General features: G+C 47.2%; 1 protein-coding gene across 8 annotated transcripts in view; it reads left to right on the forward strand.

The window, feature by feature from the left end:
* Positions 1–26,845, forward strand: part of ITPR1 (inositol 1,4,5-trisphosphate receptor type 1) — a 157,868-nt gene that overhangs the window by 49,787 nt on the left and 81,236 nt on the right. For 3 of the 8 annotated variants that reach the window (XM_039733936.1, XM_039733937.1, XM_039733940.1), the window contains exons 6-31: positions 207–365; positions 1,211–1,309; positions 1,823–1,906; positions 1,989–2,135; positions 3,342–3,437; positions 4,462–4,506; positions 7,316–7,467; positions 8,325–8,424; positions 8,867–9,027; positions 9,757–9,898; positions 10,385–10,543; positions 11,132–11,304; positions 11,555–11,674; positions 12,745–12,939; positions 15,424–15,675; positions 17,545–17,686; positions 18,617–18,770; positions 19,590–19,777; positions 21,281–21,419; positions 21,595–21,649; positions 22,020–22,185; positions 22,286–22,456; positions 23,364–23,429; positions 24,132–24,269; positions 25,766–25,891; positions 26,262–26,462. In XM_039733936.1, coding sequence (XP_039589870.1) covers positions 207–365; positions 1,211–1,309; positions 1,823–1,906; positions 1,989–2,135; positions 3,342–3,437; positions 4,462–4,506; positions 7,316–7,467; positions 8,325–8,424; positions 8,867–9,027; positions 9,757–9,898; positions 10,385–10,543; positions 11,132–11,304; positions 11,555–11,674; positions 12,745–12,939; positions 15,424–15,675; positions 17,545–17,686; positions 18,617–18,770; positions 19,590–19,777; positions 21,281–21,419; positions 21,595–21,649; positions 22,020–22,185; positions 22,286–22,456; positions 23,364–23,429; positions 24,132–24,269; positions 25,766–25,891; positions 26,262–26,462 — 3,630 coding nt within the window. The remainder of the gene's footprint in view (positions 1–206; positions 366–1,210; positions 1,310–1,822; positions 1,907–1,988; positions 2,136–3,341; positions 3,438–4,461; positions 4,507–7,315; positions 7,468–8,324; positions 8,425–8,866; positions 9,028–9,756; positions 9,899–10,384; positions 10,544–11,131; positions 11,305–11,554; positions 11,675–12,744; positions 12,940–15,423; positions 15,676–17,544; positions 17,687–18,616; positions 18,771–19,589; positions 19,778–21,280; positions 21,420–21,594; positions 21,650–22,019; positions 22,186–22,285; positions 22,457–23,363; positions 23,430–24,131; positions 24,270–25,765; positions 25,892–26,261; positions 26,463–26,845) is intronic. The other 5 variants (XM_039733938.1, XM_039733943.1, XM_039733944.1 and 2 more) reach the window with 3 other exon arrangements.

Genomic DNA, 26,845 nt, shown 5'->3' on the forward strand with positions numbered 1-26,845 from the left:
TTATCCTAGCTGGGCAAGGGACAGCTGGATTACCTGGAGGTGTTTTGTTCTGTCTGAGTGTGAGTGGAGCCGTGCCTGAGTCCCTCAGCATGTGACAGAATTCACCTTGCACCCCTGGGTAGCACTGCAGTTGTCTCGTGCACGCTCGGGTTATTGAGGGGAGGAAGAGGAGCATTCTTAGAACTGAACTCTGATTCTTATTCTAGCTGCTTCACTTAAAAAGTAACAAATACTTAACAGTAAATAAGAGGCTTCCAGCTCTGCTAGAGAAGAATGCAATGAGGGTGACCTTGGATGAAGCTGGAAATGAAGGCTCCTGGTTCTACATCCAGCCCTTCTACAAACTGCGCTCCATCGGGGACAGTGTAAGTGCTGGCAGCAGGCTCCTCACTGCTCCTGTGGGCACAGCCTGCACTTGGGAGGCCTGTCTTGCAATTAATGCAATGCACAGATCTCTCAGGGCGTGATGATGATGCAGGAACAACCTTTTTGCTATGCTGTCATGAGGGGGAGGAAAATTGCTATGGTAACTTGTATTTTGGAAACGTGGAATGATCTAACATTGGAGGGAATAAGGGACCTAATTAGGCTGGCCTTGCACAATTCCTGCTCAATTCAAAATGGTAGGAAGTGTTGAGCTCCTTCAGGAGATTTGGAAGGAATAATTAGCATCTTGGTTTTCAGTGTTGTCAGCTTGGAATCAAAATTCGTCATCACTCTGGATGTGAGGAGTGAGGTAATAAGGAAGTGAAATGCTCCTGCTCACGGGAAATCTTTAAATGCATTGCCATTTTAATCCCTTCTTTTGCAACAGCTGAGTCACTTGGGTATGGAATCTTCCTAAAACCAGGAGGTCATGAGCTTCAGTGTGCTCTGGGGTTCAGGCCAGGTGTATTTGGCACCTAAACACAGTGAATTTAGCAGTCAGCCATCATTTATCCTGTAGCCCCATCTGTACCAGAGCTCAGTCTGCTTGTTCTGCAAGGCTCTGAGTCCAGTAGCACAGAGGTTTTTGCCTCAGTCACTGAGTTTGGTGAGCTAAATTCTGAACAAAGCAGAATCTTGGTGGAATACTCAGACTGGCATCTCTCCAGACTGTAAAAAGGTGATTTTCTCCCATGGCTCCCATTAAAAAAAAAAAAAAAAAAAAAAAGGAAGAAAAAGAGCTTTCTCAGGGTGTACATTCGTCTGATGCTGCACTTTTCTGCAGGTTGTCATTGGAGACAAAGTAGTCCTGAATCCTGTCAATGCTGGCCAGCCTCTCCATGCCAGTAGCCATCAGCTTGTGGATAATCCGGGATGCAATGAGGTAAGGGGACTTTGGCACAGCTGGAGCAGCTCTACAAACCTCTCTGTGTTCAGCTTACCCATTTGTACATGGTTTGGAATTCAGCAAGTTGGTTGGTACCCGTGGCACTGCTTAGTGGGAATGGTTATCCTGGTTATCAGTGACTTAAAGGATGAGTTTTGGAGTTCTGCTTTCTCTTGGGTGCTGGCGGAGGTTTGAGTTTGATCTCTTCTGCATGACTGGCTAAAAGCAAGTTGTTCCTTCAAAATCAGGAGTTGTGGCACAGTGATGTGCCCCATACTAGTCACTGTCAAGAATGTTAACTCTACCAGCACAGATGTGTAACAAGTGACTTCCAAGCAAGTCAGCTCTGCAATTACTTCTGGAGCAGATACTGAAGACTTTCCTTCTCCAGAGCAATGCAGCCAGGCCTGCAGTGTTCTGGTGAAAATAGTATAAAATCAAACAGTTGCTCACGGCAGGACCTTGTGCAGCCACAGGACAGTTGGACTGATGGTCTCATTCTCCTCCTAGGTCAACTCAGTGAACTGCAACACCAGCTGGAAAATCGTGCTCTTCATGAAATGGAGCGACAACAAGGACGACATCCTGAAAGGGGTGAGAGGCAGAGCTGTGCCTGCCTGCAGCTGGGGCCCTGCTGGGCACTGCCCCTGCTGACCCTGCTGCCTGCCTTTGCCAGGGGGACGTGGTGAGGCTGTTCCACGCCGAGCAGGAGAAGTTCCTGACGTGCGACGAGCACAGGAAGAAGCAGCACGTGTTCCTCAGGACCACGGGCAGGCAGTCGGCCACGTCTGCCACCAGCTCCAAAGCCCTGTGGGAGGTGGAGGTGAGCACTGCAGCCAGGCTGGGGCTGCCTTGCTACGAGCAATTCCTCCTGTTTAAAACACTTTGTTTGGCTTTCTCGCTTTAGGTAGAGCTTTGCTGGTGTTACAAGTTGAAATCAGAATTCCTTCACTTGCTGTGCACAGTGATGGTGGAGCTCTGCTCTCAGCACAGAGCTCTCGAGTTCAGGTGCTTCACAGTTCAGGAAAAGGGCACAGAGAAACATCAGTGAGGTCATTTTCTTACCAGTCACTGAAGTTTAACAACAGCTTATAATTTCCACTGTCCTGCTGAGTGTACTGAAGGCCCTATTTTTGGTGTGGAATAATGTGATTATGTATAGCCTCATCTGATAGGAGGCTGCAGCCCCTTGCCAGTCTGTCTGAAGTGGCTTTTTAAATTCACTTGGCTTTTAAACAGAGTGACTAACACCTTGGCCATCAGTGGCTTCTGAAAATAGCCTCAATCTGTTGGTATTATTAGCATTGGTTTATGATTTTTAAATTTGATTCAATTATGAAGTGCATATAAGAATCAAAAAATAAATTGTAATGCTGGGTAGGTGTTTTTATATTCCTTTTCCAGAAGTATCTGCTGTGACATTCAGCTTCTCCTGTATTTCAAATGAAAGTCTGCCTGTAATTAGTATTATTTTGGCATGTCATCAGTCTGTGGTAACTCCCCATGTGTGTGCAGTTACCTGGGCAGGTGAGAGTTCTTCCCTGAAAGGTACAGGTCAGCTGTGACGAGTTTTCTTTAGGAATCAGATGTACCCTAACCCACAGAGCAGCCAGTATGGGGTTACAGGTGTTGGAGGCTCTCCTTGCCCCACTTGGTCAGTAAATACAAATATTAATTCTTTTGTACAGCATTGTTGCATTTGAAATATTTCCAGGTGTCTCATCCAATATAAACAGCCAAAATTTAGTTGTAACCATATGGATTTGTGGCCTTCTATAGGAGTTTGTTTCAAGAGCTGGCAACACATGCACATAGAGAGCCCCTTCCTGAATTCATCACAAACTGAGGGCAGCTATTCCCAGCCAGGCCAGAGCATTCCCTGCACACTCCTGGTGACAGATGAAAGCTGGCTTTGTCTTTCCTCAGCCCCTGGTTGTGTCTGCCCTTCCCTGCCCGTGGAAGGAGGCAGGTGCTGCTGGCAGGGGGTCTGTGCTGCTCTCCAGGTGTGTCCCTGTCCCTGTCCCTGCAGGTGGTGCAGCACGATCCCTGCCGGGGAGGAGCTGGCTACTGGAACAGCCTCTTCAGGTTCAAGCACCTGGCCACGGGGCACTACCTGGCAGCAGAGGTACGTGGGCTGGGCTGGCACCTCTGCCTGCCCTCACACTGCCTTCTCCTCCTTTGGCACCTGCTCAAAATCTGTCATTTCCCACCCTGAAGCTGGACACGGGGAGGGGAGGAGAGTGGTCATTTGGATTCATATAAAAATAGATGGTAAATGTAGGAGATGAGGTGGAAGAGCTGAGAGAATGTCGTGGTTTGGGGTAGTCATGAGCTGATTACACTTTTTGTGTGAATTCTAGAGTCAAGAAGTTCTCCTGCAAAGAATAGGCACTAAATAGTATCCTGTCATGTGGGCACTGAAATCAATGGGACTTTATTAACTGATGAATAAATGGTAAATGACTGAAAGCCTCTGGGGGGAAATGAATTCAAGTGTTGGTAATTTCTCTTGAATCACTGATTTTTGAGCAGAATCGTGGAACTGAGTATAAAATGAAAACACTGACTTCAGACCAGTCTGTAAGAACTGCAGATAGAGAAAAGTCCAGATTAAATATCCCATTTTATATTCTTCTGGTAAGCAGATTGGAAAACCAGAAGCATTTTGTCACATGCACACTGCAAATCCTTTTCAGTAGTGATCCACTGTAGCACTTTTCCAGTAAATCTTGGGTTTTCTAATCAGCCAAAACAAAAACTTGCTCTTAGATCATACAAGAACATCCCAGAGGAGATTGCTCACCTGATCCCTGGTTAGAATAATGTTTGTTCTAAAAGATTTCTTCAAGCCAGTAGTTTCTAGCTGGAAATTCCACTTGGAATTTAAACAACAAAAAGAAAACATGAGCTGGTTAACTCTCTACTCCTGCTCCTGTAGTGGTTCTCCTGACTGAGATGACTCTCCCTGCACGTTTGCAGGTTGTTTGGCTGATTGGCAGCCTGGTGAGGCGTGCTGGGTGTGGGCAGTGTGCTCTGCATGCCTGGAGCAGTGCAGGGCTCTGCTGGCCACGAGGCCCAGTGATGCTCAGGCTGTTTGCCCCTTGCAGCTGTGCTGGAGTTTTGACCTGCCTGTGATTCTGTTCCATCAGGTAAACCCTGACTATGAGGAAGATGACCTGGAGTGTCAATCCTCAGTAAGTATAGGCAAGGGTATGCTCCTGCCCCTGGCTGAGGAGGGCTTGGCACAGCCCCAGGGCTGCCCTGGCCAGGGCACAGCTGGCCCAGGATTCACTGGTAGTGAAGAAACTCAAAACCTTGACAATGCTCTGGAGGCTTTCAAGGCCTGTCCAAGGAGTGGGTGTTGACACCTTAGTGCAGAACAACCCACTTGGAACTGAATTACCACATTACCTGAACCCCCCTCAACTCCTCCCTTTGTGGCATCTTTTTCTGTCTTCCTGTTTCCTCAACCTTTGCTTCCTTGGAGCTCTGTCCTGCCGTGGGCTGGAAATCAAGGTGACACCAGATGGGTCCCCCAGTGCTGTGCCTGTCTGACCTCTGGTTAAAGAGCAGATTTGCTGTTATTGTACCCTGTCTCAGGAAAGCAGGATAACAGCAGGAATGGCAGGGGGAGGGTGATTCCAGTGCCATTCCTCTGGTTTTCCTGTGGGAGCCAGTCTGTGTTGTCAGTAAATGTTGTTGTGTGAAGGATTGAGTGTGTGGTGCTCTGTATTGACAGAAGCTTCCCTTTGGTGTCAGAGGGAACCAACGTGGCTTCAGGAGTTGAAAACAGAGAAAACTGGAACAGCACTTTGCATTGTGGATTTTATTTATTTAGTTGGATCTGATCATAGGCTTATGCAGCTTTCTTGGTCATCTATCCTGTATTATGGAGGATTTGCACCATTTGGGTATGACAAAGAGCTATTCCTTCTGTTCCTAAGAGATGGATGTGATGCTTGGAAATCCTGCAGGGTGCATTTTTCCTCCTAAAAGGATTTTTCATTATAGCCTGGCCATTAAAGTGCTTCCCTCGCCCTCAGATATTGAGCTGTTTTCCTGATTACTTGGTGGCTTTTGGCAGCTTAACTGCAGTAAACACGGTAAAAAAGCTGAACAAACCCCACCCATAGCTGTTTTCTGGGGTGTGGGGGGAATCCACTTCTGAGGGGTTTTGTTGGGTTAATTTTTTGAGAATTAATCAGTGTTGAGGGGCTTTAGGTGGACACCCTGCCCCTGTGATGTGTCCTGCTGGCATGTGCATGGGTAACATTCATGCACTGTCTGAGCTCTCTGCTTTTCCCTGCTCTGTCTCTTCACCACTAGATGGCAAAAACAGACCAGCAAGAACAGCACCAGGAGCACATAACTCAGCTCTGGCAGGAAGCTGCCACATCGTTTGTCATCCTCTGCTGACAGGAGGGTGTGGGCTGCTTTATCCAGCTTCATCCAAACTCCAGCCTGATCCAAGTGCGAGCTGTCTGCATGGTTTCTGTGCACAGCTCGCTGCTCGGGGTGCTGCTTTCTCCTTGTCCCTGTGCAGGAAGGGTTTCCATGGGCATGGGTGAGGTGCCAGCTCCACCTTCCAGCAGCAGAAGGAGCTGCTGGTGTCACCCCTGGGGTTGAATTTCAGCGCTCCCTGAATTGCCCCGTTTCCTGCTTTCTGCTCTGCTGCTCGTGTCCAGCTTTGCCCCACTTTGGAGAAGTGACCAATTGTCTCCCAAAGGACAGGCAGAGCAGCTGTGTCCCTCACTGTGCTCCCTCCCCTTGCTGGGGGGGATGAAGGAGACAGCTGAGATTCAGAGAATTCATTCCAAGTGAGCGAGTTTCTCCCAGAATTTCTCTCCAGATGGACTCTGAGTGTAGAGTTGCTCCTTCCCTTGAAGGCACACTCCCAAAGTGTATTTCTGTTCCATACAGATAACTGCCTGTTCCCATGTACAAAATCAGACTTTAAATGTCACTGCTTTGCAGCCAAGTTCATTGACTGCAAATATGTTAACTTGGGAGTATCCTGAGGCACAAGCAGCACTGGATACCTTTTCCATCTGCTCCAGGATGGCAGTGCCTGGCAGCAGGGCTGTGACAGGCAGGTGCCTGAGTGCTGACTCCCTTGGGTGCCACCGTCACAGAGAAGCTGAGGAATTGCTTTCTTGGTCACCTTGAGCATGGCAGCCAGGATTTATGTGGCTGTGCATGGACAGCTGGTTCCTGTGTGCCAGGACAGTGAGCAGCTTCTTCAGGGACTTGTGACAGCTGGGAGTTCCCTAGGAGAGGATTTGGAGAAAGTTGTTGTTCCTTTTTCTCAGTTCATCTTTGTTTTTTTCCTGCCCTTTTGTCATCCCATCTGAAGCCCCAGGGTTTATCCAATTGATGTATCTTTACTTTGCTGGAGGAGGCTGGGGATTTGCTGGAACCTTGGGAATAAAGATCTTTCTTGTGCCATAGCCTTTGGAACACGTTTTTGTGCTTGAGAGCAGCACAGGCTGCAGCGTGAGCAGCAGGACTTCCAACTCTTTGATTGGCTTTTTGTTTCTCTTGCCTGGGATTGATGGATGTAGCTCCCATTTTTGCTGCTGAAGCTGATTATTTCCCAGCAAGCTTGTTGGTACACGGTGTGGCCGGGTTTTGATGTTTTCAGCTCATTAATTACGTGGTTGGAGGGATAATTGCAATGTGTGGGGTATGTTTGGAGAGCTGGTGGTGTCAGGATTGGGGATCTCAGCTGCTGTGTGTTGTCAGAGCTCCCAGTGTGTGCGGGGTGAATGGCTGGGGGGGTTTGTCTCTCCTGGCACTGTCTGTGAGACGTGAGCTCCGTGCTGGGGGCGAGTTGCTGTGATGGCACTCGGGGAGAAGCCAGGCGTGCTTGGCCAGGGCAGCTGCTGTCCTGTGGGTGCTGCTGGTGTCCTGCAGCCACCCCCTGGTGCAGAGTGCCCCCCGTGTGTGTCTGGGGCCCTGGGGGGCTCTGCAGGGCTCCCCTGAGGCCGGGGCCTTTCTCCACAGCTGGACCCCGAGCAGGAGGCGGCGCGGCGGGGCCGGGGCCCCCAGGAGAAGATGGCCTATTCCCTGGTGTCCGTGCCTGAGGGAAATGACATCTCCTCCATCTTCGAGCTGGACCCCACCACCCTGCGAGGGGGAGACAGCCTGGTCCCCAGGTACAGCAGCCTCTGCTCAGCTTGGGGGTTTTTGTGGGTTTTTAAAGGCCAGCTGCCCCAGACTGCCTTCCTTTTATCCTCTGGAATCAGGTTCCTCCTCTAATGAATGTAGAAATAATGAGAAAATGCCTGAAGCTTGGCTTGAGTGCTTTACAATTGAGGTATAAGTAAGAGAACACCATTTTACAGATGGGAAAATTGAGACTAAGTGACTTCTTTGCCAGGAATGATCTGGGACTAAAAGCCTTGGGTGTCCTGTCAAGGCATTCATTCCTGTGACCTGTCTGTATTGTGTTAGGATGTAACACCAACTGTTTAGCACTGGATTTTCTGTTGTTTGTGTGTTCTTTACTGTTTGTGTGGCACCTCTTGCTGTTGAAAAGCTGCTGCACCCTTCCAAGTGCCACACTCTGCATACAGCTCTTTGCTGCTGTTCCCACTGGGAAAGCACAGCAAGTCAGTTCCATCTATTCAGCAGCTCCCTGAATCATCAGGTACCCATATTTTGGAGTATCAGGGAGTTCTGGGCTGAAAACCCCAGAGGTAAGGGGAGAAGCTGGCAGCTCACAGCAGTGGAAAGATGAGGATGGGAAGAGGTTCAATTGTTACAGCAGCTCTGAGTGGCTGTGGTTCTGTTCTGGAGCAGAATCTCTTTCACTACAGGAGAAACCTTCCTCAGGTGAATTCACAGAGTGAGCTAAGGCAATAAGAATGTTGTTCCAGTTGTGGTATGCAGTGTGCACAGAGATGACACTTCTTTTCCACTTGTTCCTGCCAGCATCTCAAAATCCCAGCAATGCAAAGACTTCCCAGCTGGGAGGCTGACTCATGCTGGGACACTCCTGACTTTCTTTCAGGAACTCCTACGTGAGGCTCAGGCACCTCTGCACCAACACCTGGGTCCACAGCACCAACATCCCTATTGATAAAGAGGAGGAGAAACCTGTGATGCTCAAAGTAAGTTCTGTAACTTTGTGTAAACACATCCTTTGATTCCTGTACTTCCACAAAAGTGGTGTTGGCAGGAGTTTCACTCCCTGTGCCTGTCACAAACCGAGCATGTGACAGTAATGAACAGTGCCTGTGCAAAATATTTGTTCTTAATGGCTCAGTTTCCTGGAATTTTTCTAGTTACACTGTTCAGTTTCTACTCCACAACAGTCATCAGGAGCAGGATATTTTTTCCACTGGCTACAGCAACGTTTTGCCTTCTCACCTGCTGCTCCTTTGAATTTAGGGACAGCTTTGAGCTTGCACAGAGTGTTCTCAGAGTTTGGGCTCAGCAGTGCTCCCATGCTGCCTAAGCACAGTGTGCCTTTTCTGTCTCATTATCACTGAGTGTGAGCCACTGCTTTGTTCCTGCCTTGGGGTTTGCTGATAAAGCTTCTCTGGCTTTCAGATTGGGACCTCTCCAGTGAAGGAGGACAAAGAAGCTTTTGCTATAGTGCCGGTCTCGCCTGCAGAGGTTCGGGACTTGGACTTTGCAAATGATGCAAGCAAAGTTTTAGGTTCCATTGCTGGCAAGCTGGAAAAGGGAACAATAACCCAGAATGAAAGGAGGTAAGGAAACCAGAATTGAGATCAGATAATGTTGCTTCCTGTAGCCAGTAACTGTTTCTTTGACAGTTTTATCAAAGTAAGTGATAGAAAAGGGATTTGGTTTCCTCCTTGATGGGATTTGATGTTGTTGTTCCATAGTGGAGGTTCTCAGGCCTGGTCTGTCCAGCCCTCCTTGTCCTCTGTGAAGTGAGAGCATGAGAAATGTGAGCTTGGGGGACTAATCCCCAGCATACCTCTGCAAATGGAGTGTGGGAATTCCTAATCCATCTTGTGAGGACTGAACATGTGACTGCTGCAAATCCTCTGACCGTGTCTGTGGAAGTGGGGCCACACAAAAAGAGCACAGGGGTGCCTGTGTCACACCAGGGCCGTGTGCTTCCATAGCCAGTGCCTTTTATTTGGCCTTGGGAGAGATTATCACCTGATTTATGGTTTGTGGCAATTGAAAGAAGTGCCAGATAGAACTTGGCAAGTGTAGAGTTGTCCTAAAGGGATTTTCTTGCCTTGCTGCTGCTCTGGAAACTCACTGTTGGACAGTGAGGCTGCAGCAATGGGGGAGCATTAGTTTCTAATTTTAAGTTGTGTGCAAACCTCTAAGCTTTATCCAGTCTCTAATTGGTGTTAGTTTTTCACTTAGCATTTGGAAATCTGTGTGAAGTTACCCTGGCATTGCTCTTTTAGCACATAGAATTTGTATTCTCATGTTAACAGCTTCTGGCTTTTCCATAGATCTGTTACCAAACTGTTGGAGGATTTGGTCTACTTTGTTACTGGTGGAACTAATTCTGGCCAGGATGTCCTTGAGGTGGTGTTTTCTAAACCTAACAGAGAACGGCAAAAGCTGATGAGAGAGCAGAATATTCTAAAGCAGGTAGGCAGGGGTTTTGTCTGAGCTCTGCCTGTGAGAAGAGTTCTTTGAAAAAAGAACCTGGTAACAGAGAACCTGGCCAGGTGGACGGGGCTTGGAGCAGCCTGGCCTGGTGGGAGGTGTCCCTGCATGTGGCAGAGGGTTGGAACAAGATCATCTTCGTGGTCCCTTCCAACCCAAGCCACTCTGTGAAACTTTGGTCTCAAATTACTGGGGCCAAAAGGTCCTGTGAATTTCCAGCTTTCAGCAGGCTCTGGGCAGTGGGCTGTGGGCTCACCGTTGCTGGAACTAAAAATTCCAGCAGATGGTGTTGAATAAGGAGATGAGCATCTTCTGTCCGGGCTGCTCCATGGCCAAGAGCCGTGGTGACTGCAGCTTATTTCTGATGTAGCTTTTGAAATACAAAGGCACAGAGCTTTGCCACTAGGTACGAGCAGGAGAAGGCAGTGCCTCATGGAGCTGTGTCTCTGTTTTTTACTGGATCTGTAGATTTTCAAGCTGCTGCAAGCACCCTTCACGGACAGCGGGGACGGGCCGATGCTGCGGCTGGAGGAGCTGGGGGACCAGCGCCACGCGCCCTTCAGGCACATCTGCAGGCTCTGCTACAGGGTGCTCAGGCACTCCCAGCAGGACTACAGGAAAAACCAGGTTGGAAATACCTCTCTCATGATCAATGGCACCAGTGTGGTTCCTCTGCTCAGATAAAAAAAGCTTTATCCCATAAAGGAAACCCTGCTCTGCTGTGGCTGTACAGTCAGCAAGAGGTTTTGGGATTGCTCAATTTCATTGTATTTTTCATCTATAAAAAATATACTATGGAAACTACAGTGTAAAGAAACTATAATGTAATTAGCACTGGTTCTAATTTGGGATTTAAGAAAACAACAGAATTTCTAACTGTCCCACACAGCTGAATTACAGGACTTCACTCTTGCTGACTACAGGCTCTGTTCAAAGTTGCCCTGTAAATTAAGGCTGTTCAGTTTTTGTTACCATGTATTAAAACAAGGTCCTGTCAGATAAGTATAAATGCCTTGCTACTGTGTCTAGCCCAGCAGAGAGGGATAGAGGTGTTAAGGTTGTCTGTCATTGTTTGCTTTCTTTCAAACAATTTGGATCTAACCCAGTTTGTTCCTTGGAGTGTTGGTATTGACAAACATCCACCCGTTTTTTGTTATTATTTCAAATTCTGAGGGCTAATTGCACCCCCTTCCTCCTTGCCTGTGTGTTTTGAAGGAATACATTGCCAAGCAGTTTGGCTTCATGCAGAAGCAGATTGGCTATGATGTCTTGGCTGAGGACACCATCACAGCCCTGCTCCATAACAACCGCAAGCTCCTGGAGAAGCACATCACAGCTGCTGAGATTGACACCTTCGTGAGTCTCGTGAGGAAAAATAGGGAGCCCAGGTGAGAGCTGCATTTCTGAATATGTGATTACCCTTCTCCTTCTGGGAAAAGTCTGTACCTGCCAGCTTGCTCAGGAGGAAGCACAGCCAGCTCGCTGTGTTCTGGCACTCGCCCTGCCGTCCCCTCGGGCAGCAAGTCTTGCTCTGCACTGTTCAAGTGGAGTTCTGACTGTTTGCTTCCTGAAATGTAGGTTGCTTCAGTTGAGATCTCAGCAGTGATTGATACCCTTTTGGCTCGTGCTTTCCAACAGGTTTTTGGATTACCTCTCGGATCTGTGCGTTTCCATGAACAAGTCTATTCCCGTGACACAGGAGCTGATTTGCAAGGCCGTGCTGAACCCCTCCAATGCAGACATTCTCATTGAAACCAAGTAAGTCCGTGCCTCTCAACATGGTTCTCCTGGTGTGAAGCAGAAGGGAAGGTGGCTCAAAGCTGAGCACGCTGCTGGCACGTCCCAGGGAAGCAGGGAATTAATTGTGGATCCTCTTCAAACACGGAGCAGGGCTGGGGACAGCAGGTGTCTGCCAGGTGCACCCTCAGCCCCACGGGCAGAAATCCCTCAGATCTCTCCTATTTGATGCAAAGCACCCAGACTTTGCAGGGGGGTGTGCAGCCTCCTGGGCTGATCTCCCCCAGCTCCGAGGGAGCTCAGCTGGCAGCAGAGCAGAAGCTGCTCTGGCTCTGCTCACCTTTCCTCCCTGAGGTGGGGTTTGGGTCTCCAGCTCTGCTCTGCCACTGCTGAGGCCTCAGAGCAGGCACCAAATCCCATTTGTCTTTGGTAAAGATGGCTTTATTCAATATGTGTACTAGGGAATAGACAACCATATCAAAATACTGCAAAAGGGAAGCAGGTAGTGTTTCAAACACAAATGGCTGAGAGTAGACTTTCACATTTAATTCTTGTCCTGAAATCATAAAGGCTGTATTTATTTCCACGAACTCTTAGCATTGGTACATCACTTATTTGTCCTTGAGTATTTAATTTGGGATTTTTTCTGGTGTTGATATTTTCTTTGCTGGAAGCCTTTTTAGTATTGGCAGCTGATTTATTTCTAGTTACTTCATCACATAAACAGAAAGAAGTTCTGATCCACTTGGCATTTATGGGATACAAAATGAATAAATTTTTTCTTTCCCATGTCTTTTCCTGGTCTGTTGAATGATCTTTGAATCCAGTTCTCCTCTAAAGAAGGTTTTGAAAGTCCCTTATTATGCGTCTTTAACTTCCTTGTTTCTTTATCTTTTTCACTTGAAAGGAGCTGAAATGTTCATCGTTTTTAAGGCTGAATGGAGAGCTTATAATCTAATGCTTTTAATAATACACCTGAATGATTTGGTGTAGTAAAATGCTACTGCTGAAAGGGCAAGATGGATTTTAGCAAGCGTCTTAAAAGAGATGTGAAGGATCTATGTGGAATGTAACCTCCCTTTCTCCCCCAGGCTGGTGCTCTCACGGTTTGAATTTGAGGAGGTGTCAAGTGGAGAAAATGCCTTGGAGGTTGGAGAGGACGAGGAGGAAGTGTGGCTGTTCTGGAGGGACAGCAACAAGGAGATGCGCAGCAAGAGCATCCGAGAGCTGGCCCAGGACGCCAAGGAGGGGCAGAAGGAGGATCGGGACGTGCTCAGCTACTACAGGTGAGCAGCACACAGCAGGGCTGCCTGGGCAGGCTGTGCTGGGCAGCAAAGCTCCTGCTCCATGCACAAAACAGCCTTCAGAGAGGGAGGGTGGAGGCTCTCAGCAGTGAGAGCTGAAAGCACAAAGTTACTCGTGGTGAGGAGTCCAGGTGTTGACATGAGCCAGTTGAAACTGATTTTTAAAAAATAGTTCAGGCTTTGAGTGTGTTGGATTCCCCAGGCACTTAGTGCTTGGTGTCCTGCTGGTGGGTGTTGAAAAATGCCCTGCAGGTGACCACTGGGTTCCCTGTGCACTTGGGGATTGCAGGATTTGGGTGTGTGGATGGCTTTGCTTTTGGTTTGCAAGGAGTCACTGCTGTTCTCTGTGCCTCCTGCTTTCTCCCCAAGCCTTCAGTGGCCCTGTGTTGCCAGCAGCAGCAGCATGAAGCTGTTTGTAAATAAATCCATCATACTTTGTATGTGTTTCTGTGTGCTGGTGCCCCAGGCTGGGTGTGCAGGGCTGTTTGCACAGCTCTGGGCAGCTCTGACACGGGTGAGGTTTCCAGATGACTTGACAAGACACCGAGTTCTTGGCATGGTGTGAGGTCAGGTTTCAGCCCAGACCGAATTCCTGTGTCTGGGTTATAAACCCCTGAGAGTCATTTGACAGGCTCAATTGTGGCAGTGCAGAAAGCACAACTAGATTATTTGTTGAAATAACCATTTTGTTTTGAATTGTTGCTTTCATTGAAATGATTCTTGCAGGAACATTCCTCATACCTAGTTTTATTTGAGCCTGCTGGAGCAGCCTGGGACAGGGGAGGTGTCCCTGCCATGGCAGGGATGAAACAGGGTCATCTTTAAAGAGCCTTCAGGGATTTTATGATATTTAATGAGTGATTCTATGTTATTTATTCTATGCCGTTTAACTTATGCTATTGTTCCACTGTTTGCTAGTGTTTGATAAGTGCTTTATTCTTTCCACAGTAAGGATTGAGCTGTATTAATAGACAATGTAATCTTATTTCTATTAATACACAAGGGTATATCAATATACTTCACAGTATAACTATATTTATATATACTTTATATATATGCTTTATATTTATTTATACTTGGCTTTATATATATTATATAAAGTATACTTTATACATATTTATATATACTTTGTATCTAATTTATAAAGTACATTGTATATAAATTTATATATACTTTACAGTACTCAGGAAATTAAAGCTTCATGCCCACATAAATTAAATAATATAATTTCTTCTTTTTTTCCTTTTTCTTCCCGAAGATACCATCTGAACCTCTTTGCTTTATATATATTTTTATGTATATAAAGTATACTATATGTATATATTTATATATGCTTATTTTTATGTATTTATATATGCTCTGTTTTAATGGTTAAAGTAGATTGTATATATATTTATATATACTGTACACAGGAAATCAAACCATCATCTTCAAGCTTACATAGAGTAACACACATAATTTTCTTTTTTCCCTTTTTTCCCTGAAGATACCAACTGAACCTCTTGCTTTATGTATACACTATATATATATTTTTATGTATATAAAGTATACTTTATATATGCTTATTTATATATGCTTTGTTTCTAGGGGTTAAAGTATGTTGTATATATGTTTATATATACTTTACACAGGAAATTAAACCATAGTCTTCAAGCCTACATAGATTAACACATAAAATTTTCTTTTTTCCCGTTTCCCCCTGAACATACCAGCTGAACCTCTTGCTTTATATATACACTATATATATTTTTATGTATATAAAGTATACTTTATATATTCTTATTTACATATGCTTTATTTCTAACTCTTGCTTTATGTATACACTATATATATATTTTTATGTATATAAAGTATACTTTATATATTCTTATTTACATATGCTTTATTTCTAAGGGTTAAAGTAGATTGTGTATATATTTATATATACTTTACACAGGAAATTAAACCATAATCTTCAAGCCTACATAGATTAACACATAGAACTTTCTTTTTTTCCTTTTCCTCTGAAGATACCAACTTTATATATACACTATATGTATATTTTTATGTATATAGTTTTCTCTTTTTCTTTTTTTCCCTGAAGATACCAACTTTATATATACACTATATGTATATTTTTATGTATATAAAGTATACTGTATATATGCTTATTTACATGTGCTTTGTTTCTAAGGGTTAAAGTAGATTGTGTGTATATATATATATACACACACACTTTACACAGGAAATTGAACAATAATCTTCAAGCCTGCATAAATTAACACATAATTTTCTTTTTTTCCCCTTTTTCCCCCGAAGATACCAGCTGAACCTCTTTGCTTGAATGTGCCTTTGTTTCTAAGGGTTAAAGTAGATTGTGTATATATATATTTATATATACTTTACACAGGAAATTAAAGCATAATCTTCAAGCCTACATAAATTAACACATAATTTTCTTTTTTTTCCCTTTTTTTCCCCCCAAAGATACCAGCTGAACCTCTTTGCTCGGATGTGCCTTGACCGCCAGTACTTGGCCATCAACGAGATCTCGGGGCAGTTGGACGTGGACCTGATCCTGCGCTGCATGGCCGACGAGAACCTGCCCTACGACCTGCGCGCCTCCTTCTGCCGCCTGATGCTGCACATGCACGTGGACAGGGACCCCCAGGAGCAGGTGACCCCGGTCAAGTACGCCCGCCTCTGGTCCGAGATCCCCTCCGAGATCGCCATCGACGAGTGAGTGCGCGCGGCGCGGCTGGCGCTGCGCTCTGGCACGGCTGGCGCTGCGCTCTGGCACAGCTGGCATGCTCAGCGTGGCTTTCCACCCCCCTCCCCTCTTCACTGCTCGTGTCTGTGTGGTTTTCTGCAAGTATCCTGTTTAATTCTCGTCGGGCAGTCGCTTGTTGCTGCCCACTTCATTGGTTAGAGCTCGCCAGAGTCTCTCTTCTCTAAAGGTGTTTGCGTTCGTGTGTGCTGGGTGGAAGATGGTTCCCACAGGTACCAGTCCCTCCTCTCCCAGGTGCAGGCTGGTTCCCATGGGACAGGGGTGATGGCTGGACTGATTCTGATGTGCAGGCTGATTCTCACACATCCAGCCATCAGCTGTGCTTAGCCCAAGCACCAGGCCTGAGTCGTGGCTTTACAAGGTTTCACCCATGTGCAGCAGCTGTGGGGTTTTAAGGCAGCATCAGTGCTGAAGTCGTCCATTGTTTATAGAGTTGCTGTTTGTAAATAAATGAAACGCCCTGTAAGGTGTTGCTGAGAATGGAATAAGCTCCCTGTGTGTGGGGTGAGCTCAGTGGTCACAGCGTGTCTGAATGATGTGACCATGGAGTGACCTGGACCTGGGCAGAGCAGGGAGATTTATGTCCCCTCCTGTCTCATTTGGTTGCATGAGAAACACAGAATTGTTAAGTTTGGGAAAGCCCTTCAAGCTCAAGTCCAACATCCAGCACTGAGCCGTGTCCCCAAGTGCCACATCCACACATCTTTGGGACACTTCAGGGATGGTGCCTCCACCACTGCCCTGGGCCCCCTGTTCAGGGCTTGACCACTGTTCCATTGAAGCCATTTCCACTAAAATCTCTCTAAACCTCCCCAGTTTGGGGCCATTTCCTCTGAGTGTGGTCCCCTCAGGACAGATTGTCCTTATGGGAGGTCACCACCACCGGCAGAAACAAGGGGGGAGATGCTCAAACAAGGACACATTGCTGAACTTCCAGTGGAAAATCCTCTGGCACGGTGCTCAAAAACCTACACAAAACCACAGCTGGAGCAGGCACATGGTTTCTTGACCACTTGTATTAACTCTTTAATTAATAATTCCAAATTTATAGTACTCAACTGTTCAGAGCTCATTTGTTTCAGTTGGAGAAAATGAACACCTAAAATTAAAGTTACATCTTAGGAATTTAAGTCTTGTCAATGTTAACACTGGTGTCCAGTGGTTTCTTGTATTTCCCTCCTTGCCAGCCTGGTTTTCTCTGCTGAGAGAGATGCAGTAGATAATAAACCAAATTTCAAGGCCAAAATATAAAACCAGGTTATTTTAGCTCTGGCAGAGGCTCACCAGTGATAAGTGATCAAACAGGAAGCAAAAGTATTTTGTGGGAGGTGGTGGGATTGTCCTTCTCAAAGTCACTCTGCACATACTGAGAAAAAACCCTAGAATTTATATTAAAAATTAATATCTGCTTTGCATATATATTGGTTTTATTTGGAGGAAAAATACAGCCCCCACTCAGCCTCTCTTGGCCACCCATTCTCCTGAGTGCTGCACATCACTTGTCATTGTTTCCACTCAAATAATGAGGTTGCTTTTTGTGTTTTTTGGGACAAAATTATCTTTTTTTTTGTTTTGTTTTCCTCAGATGTTTTAAAATAGTACTTAATGAGCATATGGGATAAACCAACAAAAGCCAGGAAATTCTGGTGTCAGTGTCCTGACTCCCTCATTTGGATAAATTATTTACCAGCCTTTAGCTCTTCTTAGATTTTCACAAACCAGTGACAAATTGTACTGGGGGGAAAAGAGCCCTGTGTATTTGCATGCTAAGTTTTGTTTTGTTTTCTTTTTTGTTTTGTTCTTTTTTTTCCCCTCTTCAGCTATGATAGCAGTGGAACTTCCAAAGATGAAATTAAGGAGAGATTTGCACAAACAATGGAATTTGTAGAGGAATATTTAAGAGATGTGGTGTGTCAGAGGTTCCCTTTCTCTGATAAAGAGAAAAATAAGCTCACTTTCGAGGTAGTTATCCAGTTCTGATTTTATCCTATTTTTTTTTGTGGAATGTTGGTTATTTTTTCAGCACCAGGTAGTTTGGCATGTAATTAGTGAGTGTAATTAGTGAGTGCTGAGCCTCAGCTGGCTCCTTTCTCCTGGTGCAAGTAATCCCACTGAAGTTTGAGTTTGCAATGATGGTTCTTGAAATACAATTAATGCACGTCAGTTTGTCTGAGCTTTGCAGCAGCCTTGTTTACTCTCTGGGCTCTCAGAGTTACTGCAAAGCCAGGCTTTACTGGGATAAATATCTCAAAAATTAGACACTGTTTGCATGCACAGAGTCTCCAGAGCTTAGAGTGATGTTCACCAAGAGAAAAGTGTCCTGTGACTTACTGACCTGTTAAAATAGTCTGTGCAAATAAAACGTTGCAAATCAGTGCAGCAAATAATCATTAATTTTAAAAAAGCTGTGATATCCTAAAAAAATTACAGTTGATGTCATATACTTCTAATAATGGGGCTACATTAAATATTTGCCCTGTGTGTGATGTTTTTATGTGGATCTTTATGGGGTGGACTTGTGGGGGAACTTTATAGCTTGAAAGTTACAAAGCTCAGCTTTATGGGTGTGATATCTTTTTTGTAAGACAGTGATAAAATTATCTGTACCTTCCCTCTAGTCTTGCCCTGTTTTGAGACAAGTACAGTCTGATTTTTGTAGCTCCAGAATATCAGTTGCAGATAGAGACATGAGCTGCAAGCATTGCAGTATTTGTAGGAAAGTAGAAAACTTTCTGCTGTGGTGTAGAACTAGACAGTCCTGCAGAATTCCCAGATATTGTGATAAAATGTGACCCTCAGCCAGGTTCTTAATCTTGTCACTGTGTTAAGACAACTTGACTGTGATAGCAAAATGTTCAGTATTAATCAGGCTTTTTATTGTTATTTTGGTAGGTTGTTAACTTAGCCAGAAATCTGATATATTTTGGTTTCTACAACTTCTGTGACCTCCTCAGACTAACCAAAATCCTCCTTGCTATATTAGACTGTGTGCACATCACTACCATCTTCCCTATTACCAAGATGGCAAAAGGCGAGGAAAGTAAAGGTAAGGCTGGAAAGTGTAGGACAGAAAGTGCTTGGGTGGCTCTAGTTCATCTCAAAATGTCTCTGTGGGGTGGAGCAATGAAGTCACACAACATCCTGAGCTGGAAGGGACCCAAAGGGATCATCCAGCCCAGCCCCTGCCCTGCACAGGCACCACAAATCCCACCCTGGGCATCCCTGCAGCTCCTGGAGCTCTGGGGCTGTGCCCATTCCCTGGGGGTCTGGGCAGTGCCAGCACCCTCTGGGGAAGAACCTTTCCCAAAATCCATCCTAAACCTGCCCTGGCCCAGCTGCAGCTGTCCCTGGGTGCTGTCCCTGTCCCAGGAGCAGAGCTGGGAGCTGCCCCAGCTCTGCTCCTGGGACCCAGTGAGGTCTGACCTCAGTCTGCTCTGCCCCATCTGGACAGACCAAGAGATCTCAGCTGCTCCTTGTATCATTTCTCTTCTAGTCCTTTCCCCATCTTTGTAGCCTCCTTTAGGTGCTTTCTAACATCTAGATTTTACATTTTGGCCCCCAAAACTGCCTCCAGGACTGGAGGTGAGGCTGCCCCAGTGCAGAGCAGAGCAGAACAATCCCCTCCAGTGATGCTGTGTTTGCAAATCTCCTCTCTGTCCATGGCTTGGTTCTGAAGCTGAGTTGTGCCTGTGATGGGAACGGGCAGGGGCCTTCCCCAAGCACTGCAGTGCTGCTGTTGGCTTCCCCTGTCCCCAGGGTTGGATGTGTAATGTTGAGACAGTTTCCCATTGCAGGATGTGGCCGGGCTTGCCCTGTCAGTGCAGCCCCATTGCAGCACACTAACCCTGGCTGTTTCCTCCTGAAGGGAGCAATGTGATGAGGTCCATCCACGGCGTGGGGGAGCTGATGACCCAGGTGGTGCTCAGGGGCGGGGGGTTCCTGCCCATGACTCCCCTGGCAGCTGCCCCCGAGGGGAATGTCAAGCAGAGTGAGCCAGAGAAGGAGGACATCCTGGTCATGGACACCAAGCTGAAGATCATCGAGATACTCCAGGTACCACGTGGATGCAGCTCCTGGTGCTGCCCTCCAGCATTAATTGTGTCCTGAATGTACTTCTGACTCTCAGCCTGGGAAAGTATTGCCAGGGTGACCTTGTCAGGCACAGGGCTCCCAACTTGTTTATGACAATATTGTGCCATTATTGAAAGAATTTATTAGAAAAGAGTTTGCAGTAGACATTGATGTATTTAGCAGTGGTTTGTGACTGTCTGACTTGAGGCAGAGCTGTCGTTTTCCACCCTGTTGACTTCCCAGTTTCTCTGAGTCTGCAGGGCCATCTGAAGTGCCCTGAGGAACAGGGAGATCTCGAGACTCCTCTTGGCAGAGCCATCAGCCTGCCATGTGTTTTCAGCATGCACAGCCAGCCTCTCTCTCTTCTATCTCTGGCTTTCTCACTTGCTCACCCCAAGCTCTTTGGGATGCACGCGTTTTTCCTCGTTACTGACTCAGAATTATTGCACTGAGATGCATCTTCCCTCTGTGGGTGTGGGAGTCCTTTTTGTGCTCAGCAGCTTTGTCAGCCAGCCCTGGGGGTCAGCCTGCTGCCAGAGCCTGGTGGGCGAAGGCAGGAGAGCAGCAGGAGAGCCGTGGTGTTCCTTCCCCCTGCCCCGTGGGAGGCTCTGCCCTTCCCTCAGCAGCAGATGCAGCACAGGGGAGGCTCCATTCCTTCCTTGCACCATTGCTAATTTCAGCTCAAGCCAGAGCTTCTCTCGTGGCCTGGCATGTGCAGGGGGTATTTCAGTGTGCCAGTATTCCCTGCTACCAGGGGCTGTTCAAGCTGGCATTCAGCATTTCCCCCAAAAGCTGCAAGAACTCTGAGTGTTCTTGGCTTTGTAGCTCCTTCCTCAAGAGGAAGACCATGGGGAAGGTGGTCTCTGCTAGGCTGGGGGTTTCACCACCAGCTGAAGTGGTGACTGGTGTGGCACAGCCTGGCTCCTGGCAGCTCAGGTCCTGCTCCTGTGCCCCAGCACCCCGGGAGAACAGCAGCACACGTTCAGGATGGAGATGGAAATGCTGCTTTCCTTTCCTGGGAGACAGGGTGAGGATGCCAGCATCACACAGGAATGAGGCACCAAAACCCTGCCAAAATGTTTTACTCATCAGTGTTTATTATGTGTGTGTATCATGCTCGTTGAAATCCCTGGAAAATATTACTGAATTCTGGGGGTTTTGGAGGTGATATTTACATATCATGGAAAGATGGAATCCCAGCGTGGTTTGTGTTGAAAAGGACCTTGAAGCTCATCCAGTTCCACTCCCTGCCATGTGCAGGGACACCTTCCAGAGTGCTCCAAGCTCTGTCCAGCCTGGCCTTGGGCACTTCCAGGGATCCAGGGCAGCCACAGCTGCTCTGGGCACCTGTGCCAGGGCCTCTCCACCTTGGGCAACTCTTCCAGGTTAAATCCACATCTCTCTCAGTTATGTCTTTGTGTGAATTGTAGATGTGATGGAAATACACAGATTATTTCACCTTTTTTCCTACTTCTGTGTCATCAGTTTATTCTGAATGTGCGGTTGGACTACAGGATCTCCTGCCTGCTTTGTATATTTAAACATGAATTTGATGAAAGCAATGCCCAGATGTCTGAATCCCCCACTGGAAGTAGTAGTCAAGAGATGCCAACTAATGTCCCAGGTGGGTTATTTGGCAAGGAATGAGGTTGTGTGGCTTAGGGAAGACTCTGGAATCTTCAAGGGGCTAATGGGATAATTGTTTCAGGTCCCCACTTGCCATTTGAAATGTTCTTAAGCTGGAAAAACATCTTTGCTGCCACTCTGACCTCATGTGTTTGTCTTGTTTATTTTTTCAGGAGCCCTGGACTTTGAACACATTGAGGAACAAGCTGAGGGGATCTTTGGTGGAAGGAAAGTATCTCTTCACAGGTGCTAATCGAGGGGAATCCCCAGGCTGGAGGGCTCCCAAGGAGTGGGGACTGGGAAAATGGCTCCATTTTCCTAAAGTGGCTTTGGTGCAGCTCAGAGTGGGTCCATTTGGATCCAGAGATCAGCAACAGGGGCTCTTCAGCCAGAAGGATCATCAGGGCAGGGCTCTGTGCTGTGGGTGAAAGCCAAGGTGCAGGATTAGTGCATCCCAGCTCGATGCTGCAGTAAAATCTCAGTACCATTTCCCCCTTTATTTAAAAGTAAGGAAAAAAGGTTTTCTGCCGCTGGTAAGAGGACTTAGAACCTGGTGGGACCCTCAGTCTAACGTGCTGGTTGACTCCTGTGTTTGCAGTGAGGAGAACACCCCTCTGGATTTGGATGATCACGGGGGCAGGACTTTCCTGCGGGTGCTGCTGCATTTAACGATGCACGATTACCCTCCCCTGGTGTCTGGTGCCTTGCAGCTGCTCTTCAGGCACTTCAGCCAGAGACAAGAAGTCCTTCAGGCTTTCAAGCAGGTACCTGTGTGTCTGGAGAGAGTTATTCCTCATCTGGATGTATTTATGGCAGCTGAAGCCAGCTCTTTTTGTGCAACTCATGGCTTTGCCTCCCTGTAAGGTTCAACTGCTCGTTACCAGCCAAGATGTTGACAACTACAAGCAGATCAAACAAGACTTGGACCAGCTGAGGTCAATAGTGGAGAAATCTGAGCTCTGGGTGTACAAAGGCCAAGGTCCTGATGAGGCCATGGACAGTGTGCCAGGTGAAAACGAGCACAAGAAGAAAGAGGTAATTGGGTTGTGTTGGTGTGAATTTGGGTGGGTATTTGCAGGGTGTAGCTGCTGTCAGAACTGTGCCAAGGCCCATCTTCCCAGCACACTGCCTAGGTGAGGTTCTCTCTACTGCTTTCAGGTTGAGGCAGGAATGAGGGGAGAGCTTGAGCCCAGTGGCAGCCCCTGAGGTGTCACCTTCAGGGTCTGACAGGGCTGGTTTGGGTTGCTCTGGCTCCCCAGCTGTGTCCTTTCAGCACTGATGGGTGGCACAGGATTTGTGCAGTCAAAAGTACCTCAAGTAAGGTAAGGGCAGAGCTGTGAGCTGCTCAGGTGATGCATTTTGAGTCATGGCACTTGATTAAATGACAGCAGACAACTGTGCTTTATCTCTACCTGATTACACAGGATTTCCCCACATGCACATCAGGCTTAGAACTCTTTGAGCATCTCTTGTTTTCATGTAATTTGCAATCAAATAGGAAAGATTGGATGAGGGGATGCAAGAAGCAGTGCCTGGTTTAGGAACTTTTATTGCTGGAAGTAAATACAAGTAATCCACTTGTTGCTTTTCTTGTACACATTGCTGTGAGGAATCTCTTGGTATTTGTGCAGTGACAGTTCAATAACAATAGGGAGAGAAAGGAAGGGGTTTTTTCTGAGGGGAGACTTGATTAGAGACAGAATGTGACAGGCAAAGGACGGGAGGTTGCTGCCTCTGAAATCATCCCTCCCTCACCTTGTTTTGTGTCCTAGAGGTCAATGTGACTTGACAGGATAATTGTGTGTGTTTTTCTGAGGCTGTCAGAGCTGGAGGATGACAGTCCTTCCCAGGAGGAGAGCGGGCGCTATCCTAGAACGGTAATTTTAGCCTTCATGTAGACAGTAGTATAAGCTACTAATAAATTGTCTGATTTTATCCTCAGGAAGGTCACAGCAAGTCTCAAAAGCCTGAAAGTACTAGCAGCTACAACTACCGGGTAGTAAAAGAGGTAAAACTTTGCTTCTTGATAGTTCACTGGAAGTGTAAATGAGTAACAGAGCTCTGGAGAGCTGCAGTCAGAGGGAGGCACCCAGGAAAGTCTGAGTCACTCTGCCATTGTGGAAACTATTTGCTGAGTAATAACAAATCCCAGCTTGAATGAGAAGCCAGGATAGAATAAGCACGACGTGTGTATTCTTTCCTTAAGAATGGATTAGTGAGAAACGTTTGCTGCTGTTTCAATGGTAACACAATATTTTTATTGTTAAGGACTACAAAGGCACTAAGCAAGGGGAGAAGCCATTTAATTTGCCCTGTCCTGAGTACCTTGCACTCAAAGCCACTGTGCAGTTGAAATTTAATGTAGAAAATACCAGATGAAGAACGTGCTGTGGTGCTGGTGTGGTGTGAGCTGGAGGTGTGTCTGTGGCTCTGCTGTGGAGCTTGATGTTGTGTTCACTTGACATGGCTGAGTTCTGCAGGAGCATAGAATCTCAGAGCTGTAGAGTGTCCTGAGGTGGAAGGGACCCACAAGGATCATCCAAGTCCAGCAGCCCTAGTCAGATGCCACGGATGGAGCCTGGGCCACGAGGGGCTGCCTGGAGCCGCTCTGCTCCGAGCAGATGAGTTGGTCCCTGGTGCTGCTCGCTGGGACCTGGCGTTCTCTGGAAGAAAAGCCAGAGCTGGGCTCTGAGGCCAGTGTCTCCTGCAGATCCTGCTGCGGCTCAGCAAGCTCTGCGTGCAGGAGGGGGCCTCGGTGAGGAAGAGCAGGAAGCAGCAGCAGCGACTCCTGAGGAACATGGGAGCTCACGCCGTGGTGCTGGAGCTGCTGCAGATCCCTTACGAGAAGGTGGGGCTTGGTGTCATGCTGACAGGCTTTTCATACCTCCTCTGAATCTTCCTGAACCTCCTCCCTGCAGACTGGATGCACAGAGGCTGGTTTATGTAGCCTCATAGTCTAGGAAATCCCCACTCTCAGAAATAAGGAGCTCAGACAAAGTCTGTTTATTTGAAGCCTGTGAATATACAGATTGCCTGAAGATATATTCAAGCATCATACTTCAGAATTAAGGCTCAGCTCTGAGCTTTTCATGTGAGGCAGGTGCTGCCTTGAGGTAAAGCTGGGTTGATGGAAGCAAGACCCTCGTTGTGAGGCAGCTGGGTGAGCCCATCCTGGGGACAGGGAGGGAAGGGAGGGTGCCTGATCCCCCAGAGGTTTGATGGGCAGTAGATATAAACCTTCCCTCAGCTGTAGGGTCCTAAACTCCCCCTTAGAGGTGAATAAATACCCACTGGCTCTCCAGGTGAGGTCTGCTGCTCCTAATTAGCCTTGTTAGGGCTAACACTTGGCAGCTGTGCAGGCTGGAGCCCACTGGGCCTGGGTTGTGCCTGTGAGCCTGCAGAGCAGCAGGCTGTGCTGACACAGCACACCCCAAGGTCATCACCTTGGCTGCTCGTTCATCACAGGTGACAGGTATTTATCAGTGCTGAGGTGAGGCACCTCTTCACATTTTCCTGGTTGCTCTGCTGTCCTCTCTTTCAAACTCACCAGGTTTCTGAGAACCAGTACTTCTACACAGCAGCTTTGATTAATGTTAATTCTCGCGGTTTCTTGCATCATATTTTGCTAAAAAATCAGCAGCAAAAACACCCTTCAACGCCTTATCATCCCCTTTCTGTCCCCTACGTGTGAATGTGCATCAGACAGGCAGTGTGGAAGGGGTTTCACCCTTGGAAAGATACGAAATTCCTTAAAAATAAAAACAGACAGTAATTTTCCAAAGCGCGGCTCCTGCGTCGCTGGGTTGGGAATCCACGCTGACGTCAGAGGAAGGGCACGGGTTCCTCAGCAGTGCTTGGAAGGCTGCAAGGAGCGTGGAGGTTCCAGTAAGGATCAGTTGGGCTGAGCTGGTGCAAAAGCAGCTTTCCATTCCTGCTTTGCCACGAGCTTCCCCGTCCGTGGCTGCGGGAAGGCGCTGCCGAGGGACGTGGCAGCTTTCCTGGGCAGCCCCGAGGTGATGATGTGTGGTTTGGCCACGGGGCCCGGGTGTTCAGAAGAGTAGAAGTGACTAAAGCACGTTGCTGGCAGGCCTGGATGTGGAATAGGCGCTTTTAGAGAATAAACTACTGTAATTTCTATTATGGGCTTTATTTTTGACGCTCTTTGGAAGCGTGGAGCTGGCCCAGCTCATCCCAAACGTCTGTGAACTGGGTGGAGGTTTGTTTTCCTTTGGGGTGTGAGAGACGTGACAGTTCCCTTGCTGGAGCTGTGGCTCATCCTGTGCTCACCTCAAGGTGAACCTTTGGATTGTTTTTAACCCCCTCTTCTTTGTCGTGCAATCCCAGGCTGAAGACACGAGGATGCAGGAGATAATGAAGCTTGCACACGAGTTCCTGCAGAACTTCTGTGCTGGGAACCAACAGAACCAGGCCTTGCTGCACAAGCACATAAACCTGTTCCTTAACCCAGGGGTAAGAATAACCTCAGGCTGTGATTTATCTTTTTGTTCTAGCAAGAGAAGGGACCGCACTGTCCTTGGTGATACCTCTGGGGCTGTTCTGTTGCAAGATTGGTTGAAGAGGTCACGTTTTGTTTTCATTCTAAAGCCTCAAAAGTTGGCAAGATGTTTGTTTAGGGCAGTTCCAGTGTAGAAAGTTCAAGAGGCTGAAGTGGGGTGAAAAATAGGCTGAGTTAGGAGCAGCGGTGTTGAAAGCTGAGGTCCCCAGCAAAGTTCCCTTCAGCCCTGTGCTTGCGGGAGTGTTGGCTCTACCCTAACCCCAGTGGGGGTGTGGTGAGTTGTTGATTTTCTGACTTGTTGCTCCCTTTCATCCCCTCCCTCAGATCCTGGAAGCAGTGACAATGCAGCACATTTTCATGAACAACTTCCAGCTCTGCAGCGAGATCAACGAGCGCGTGGTTCAGCACTTCGTCCACTGCATCGAGACGCACGGCAGGAACGTTCAGTACATCAAGTTCCTGCAGACCATCGTCAAGGCAGAGGGGAAATTCATTAAGAAATGCCAAGATATGGTAATGGCTGAGGTGAGAGCTGCAGAGATTTGCAGGGTCTGAACAGAAGTTTGCACATAGCAGTTGGTGAACATGACAAATTGATCCTCTCGCTTCGGGGACTGCCAAGAAGCTGACAGCTCTCACCATGCAAAAAGAGCATTGCAGCTCCCAGGAAGCTCAGGCTTTTTGTGACCAAAAGCTCTCTGAGCTCCTGACTCACAGGTGTAACGAGGGGTTGGTTGTTAATGGCACGAGTTACTTCCCAGGCCTGTACCCAGCAGCATGTAGGTGGGGTTATGAAGCAAGGGTGCCTTTGTCTAGTAAAATTGGCTTGAAGAGAAGTAGTTTAATTTCAAGATCACTAAAGCAGAAGGAGAATTTCACCATGATAGCATTTTAATTAGAGTTTTTTA

The sequence above is a fragment of the Passer montanus genome, unplaced genomic scaffold (genome assembly GCF_014805655.1).
Source record: "Passer montanus isolate IOZ18808 unplaced genomic scaffold, ASM1480565v1 scaffold9, whole genome shotgun sequence".
NCBI classification, from domain to species: domain Eukaryota; kingdom Metazoa; phylum Chordata; class Aves; order Passeriformes; family Passeridae; genus Passer; species Passer montanus.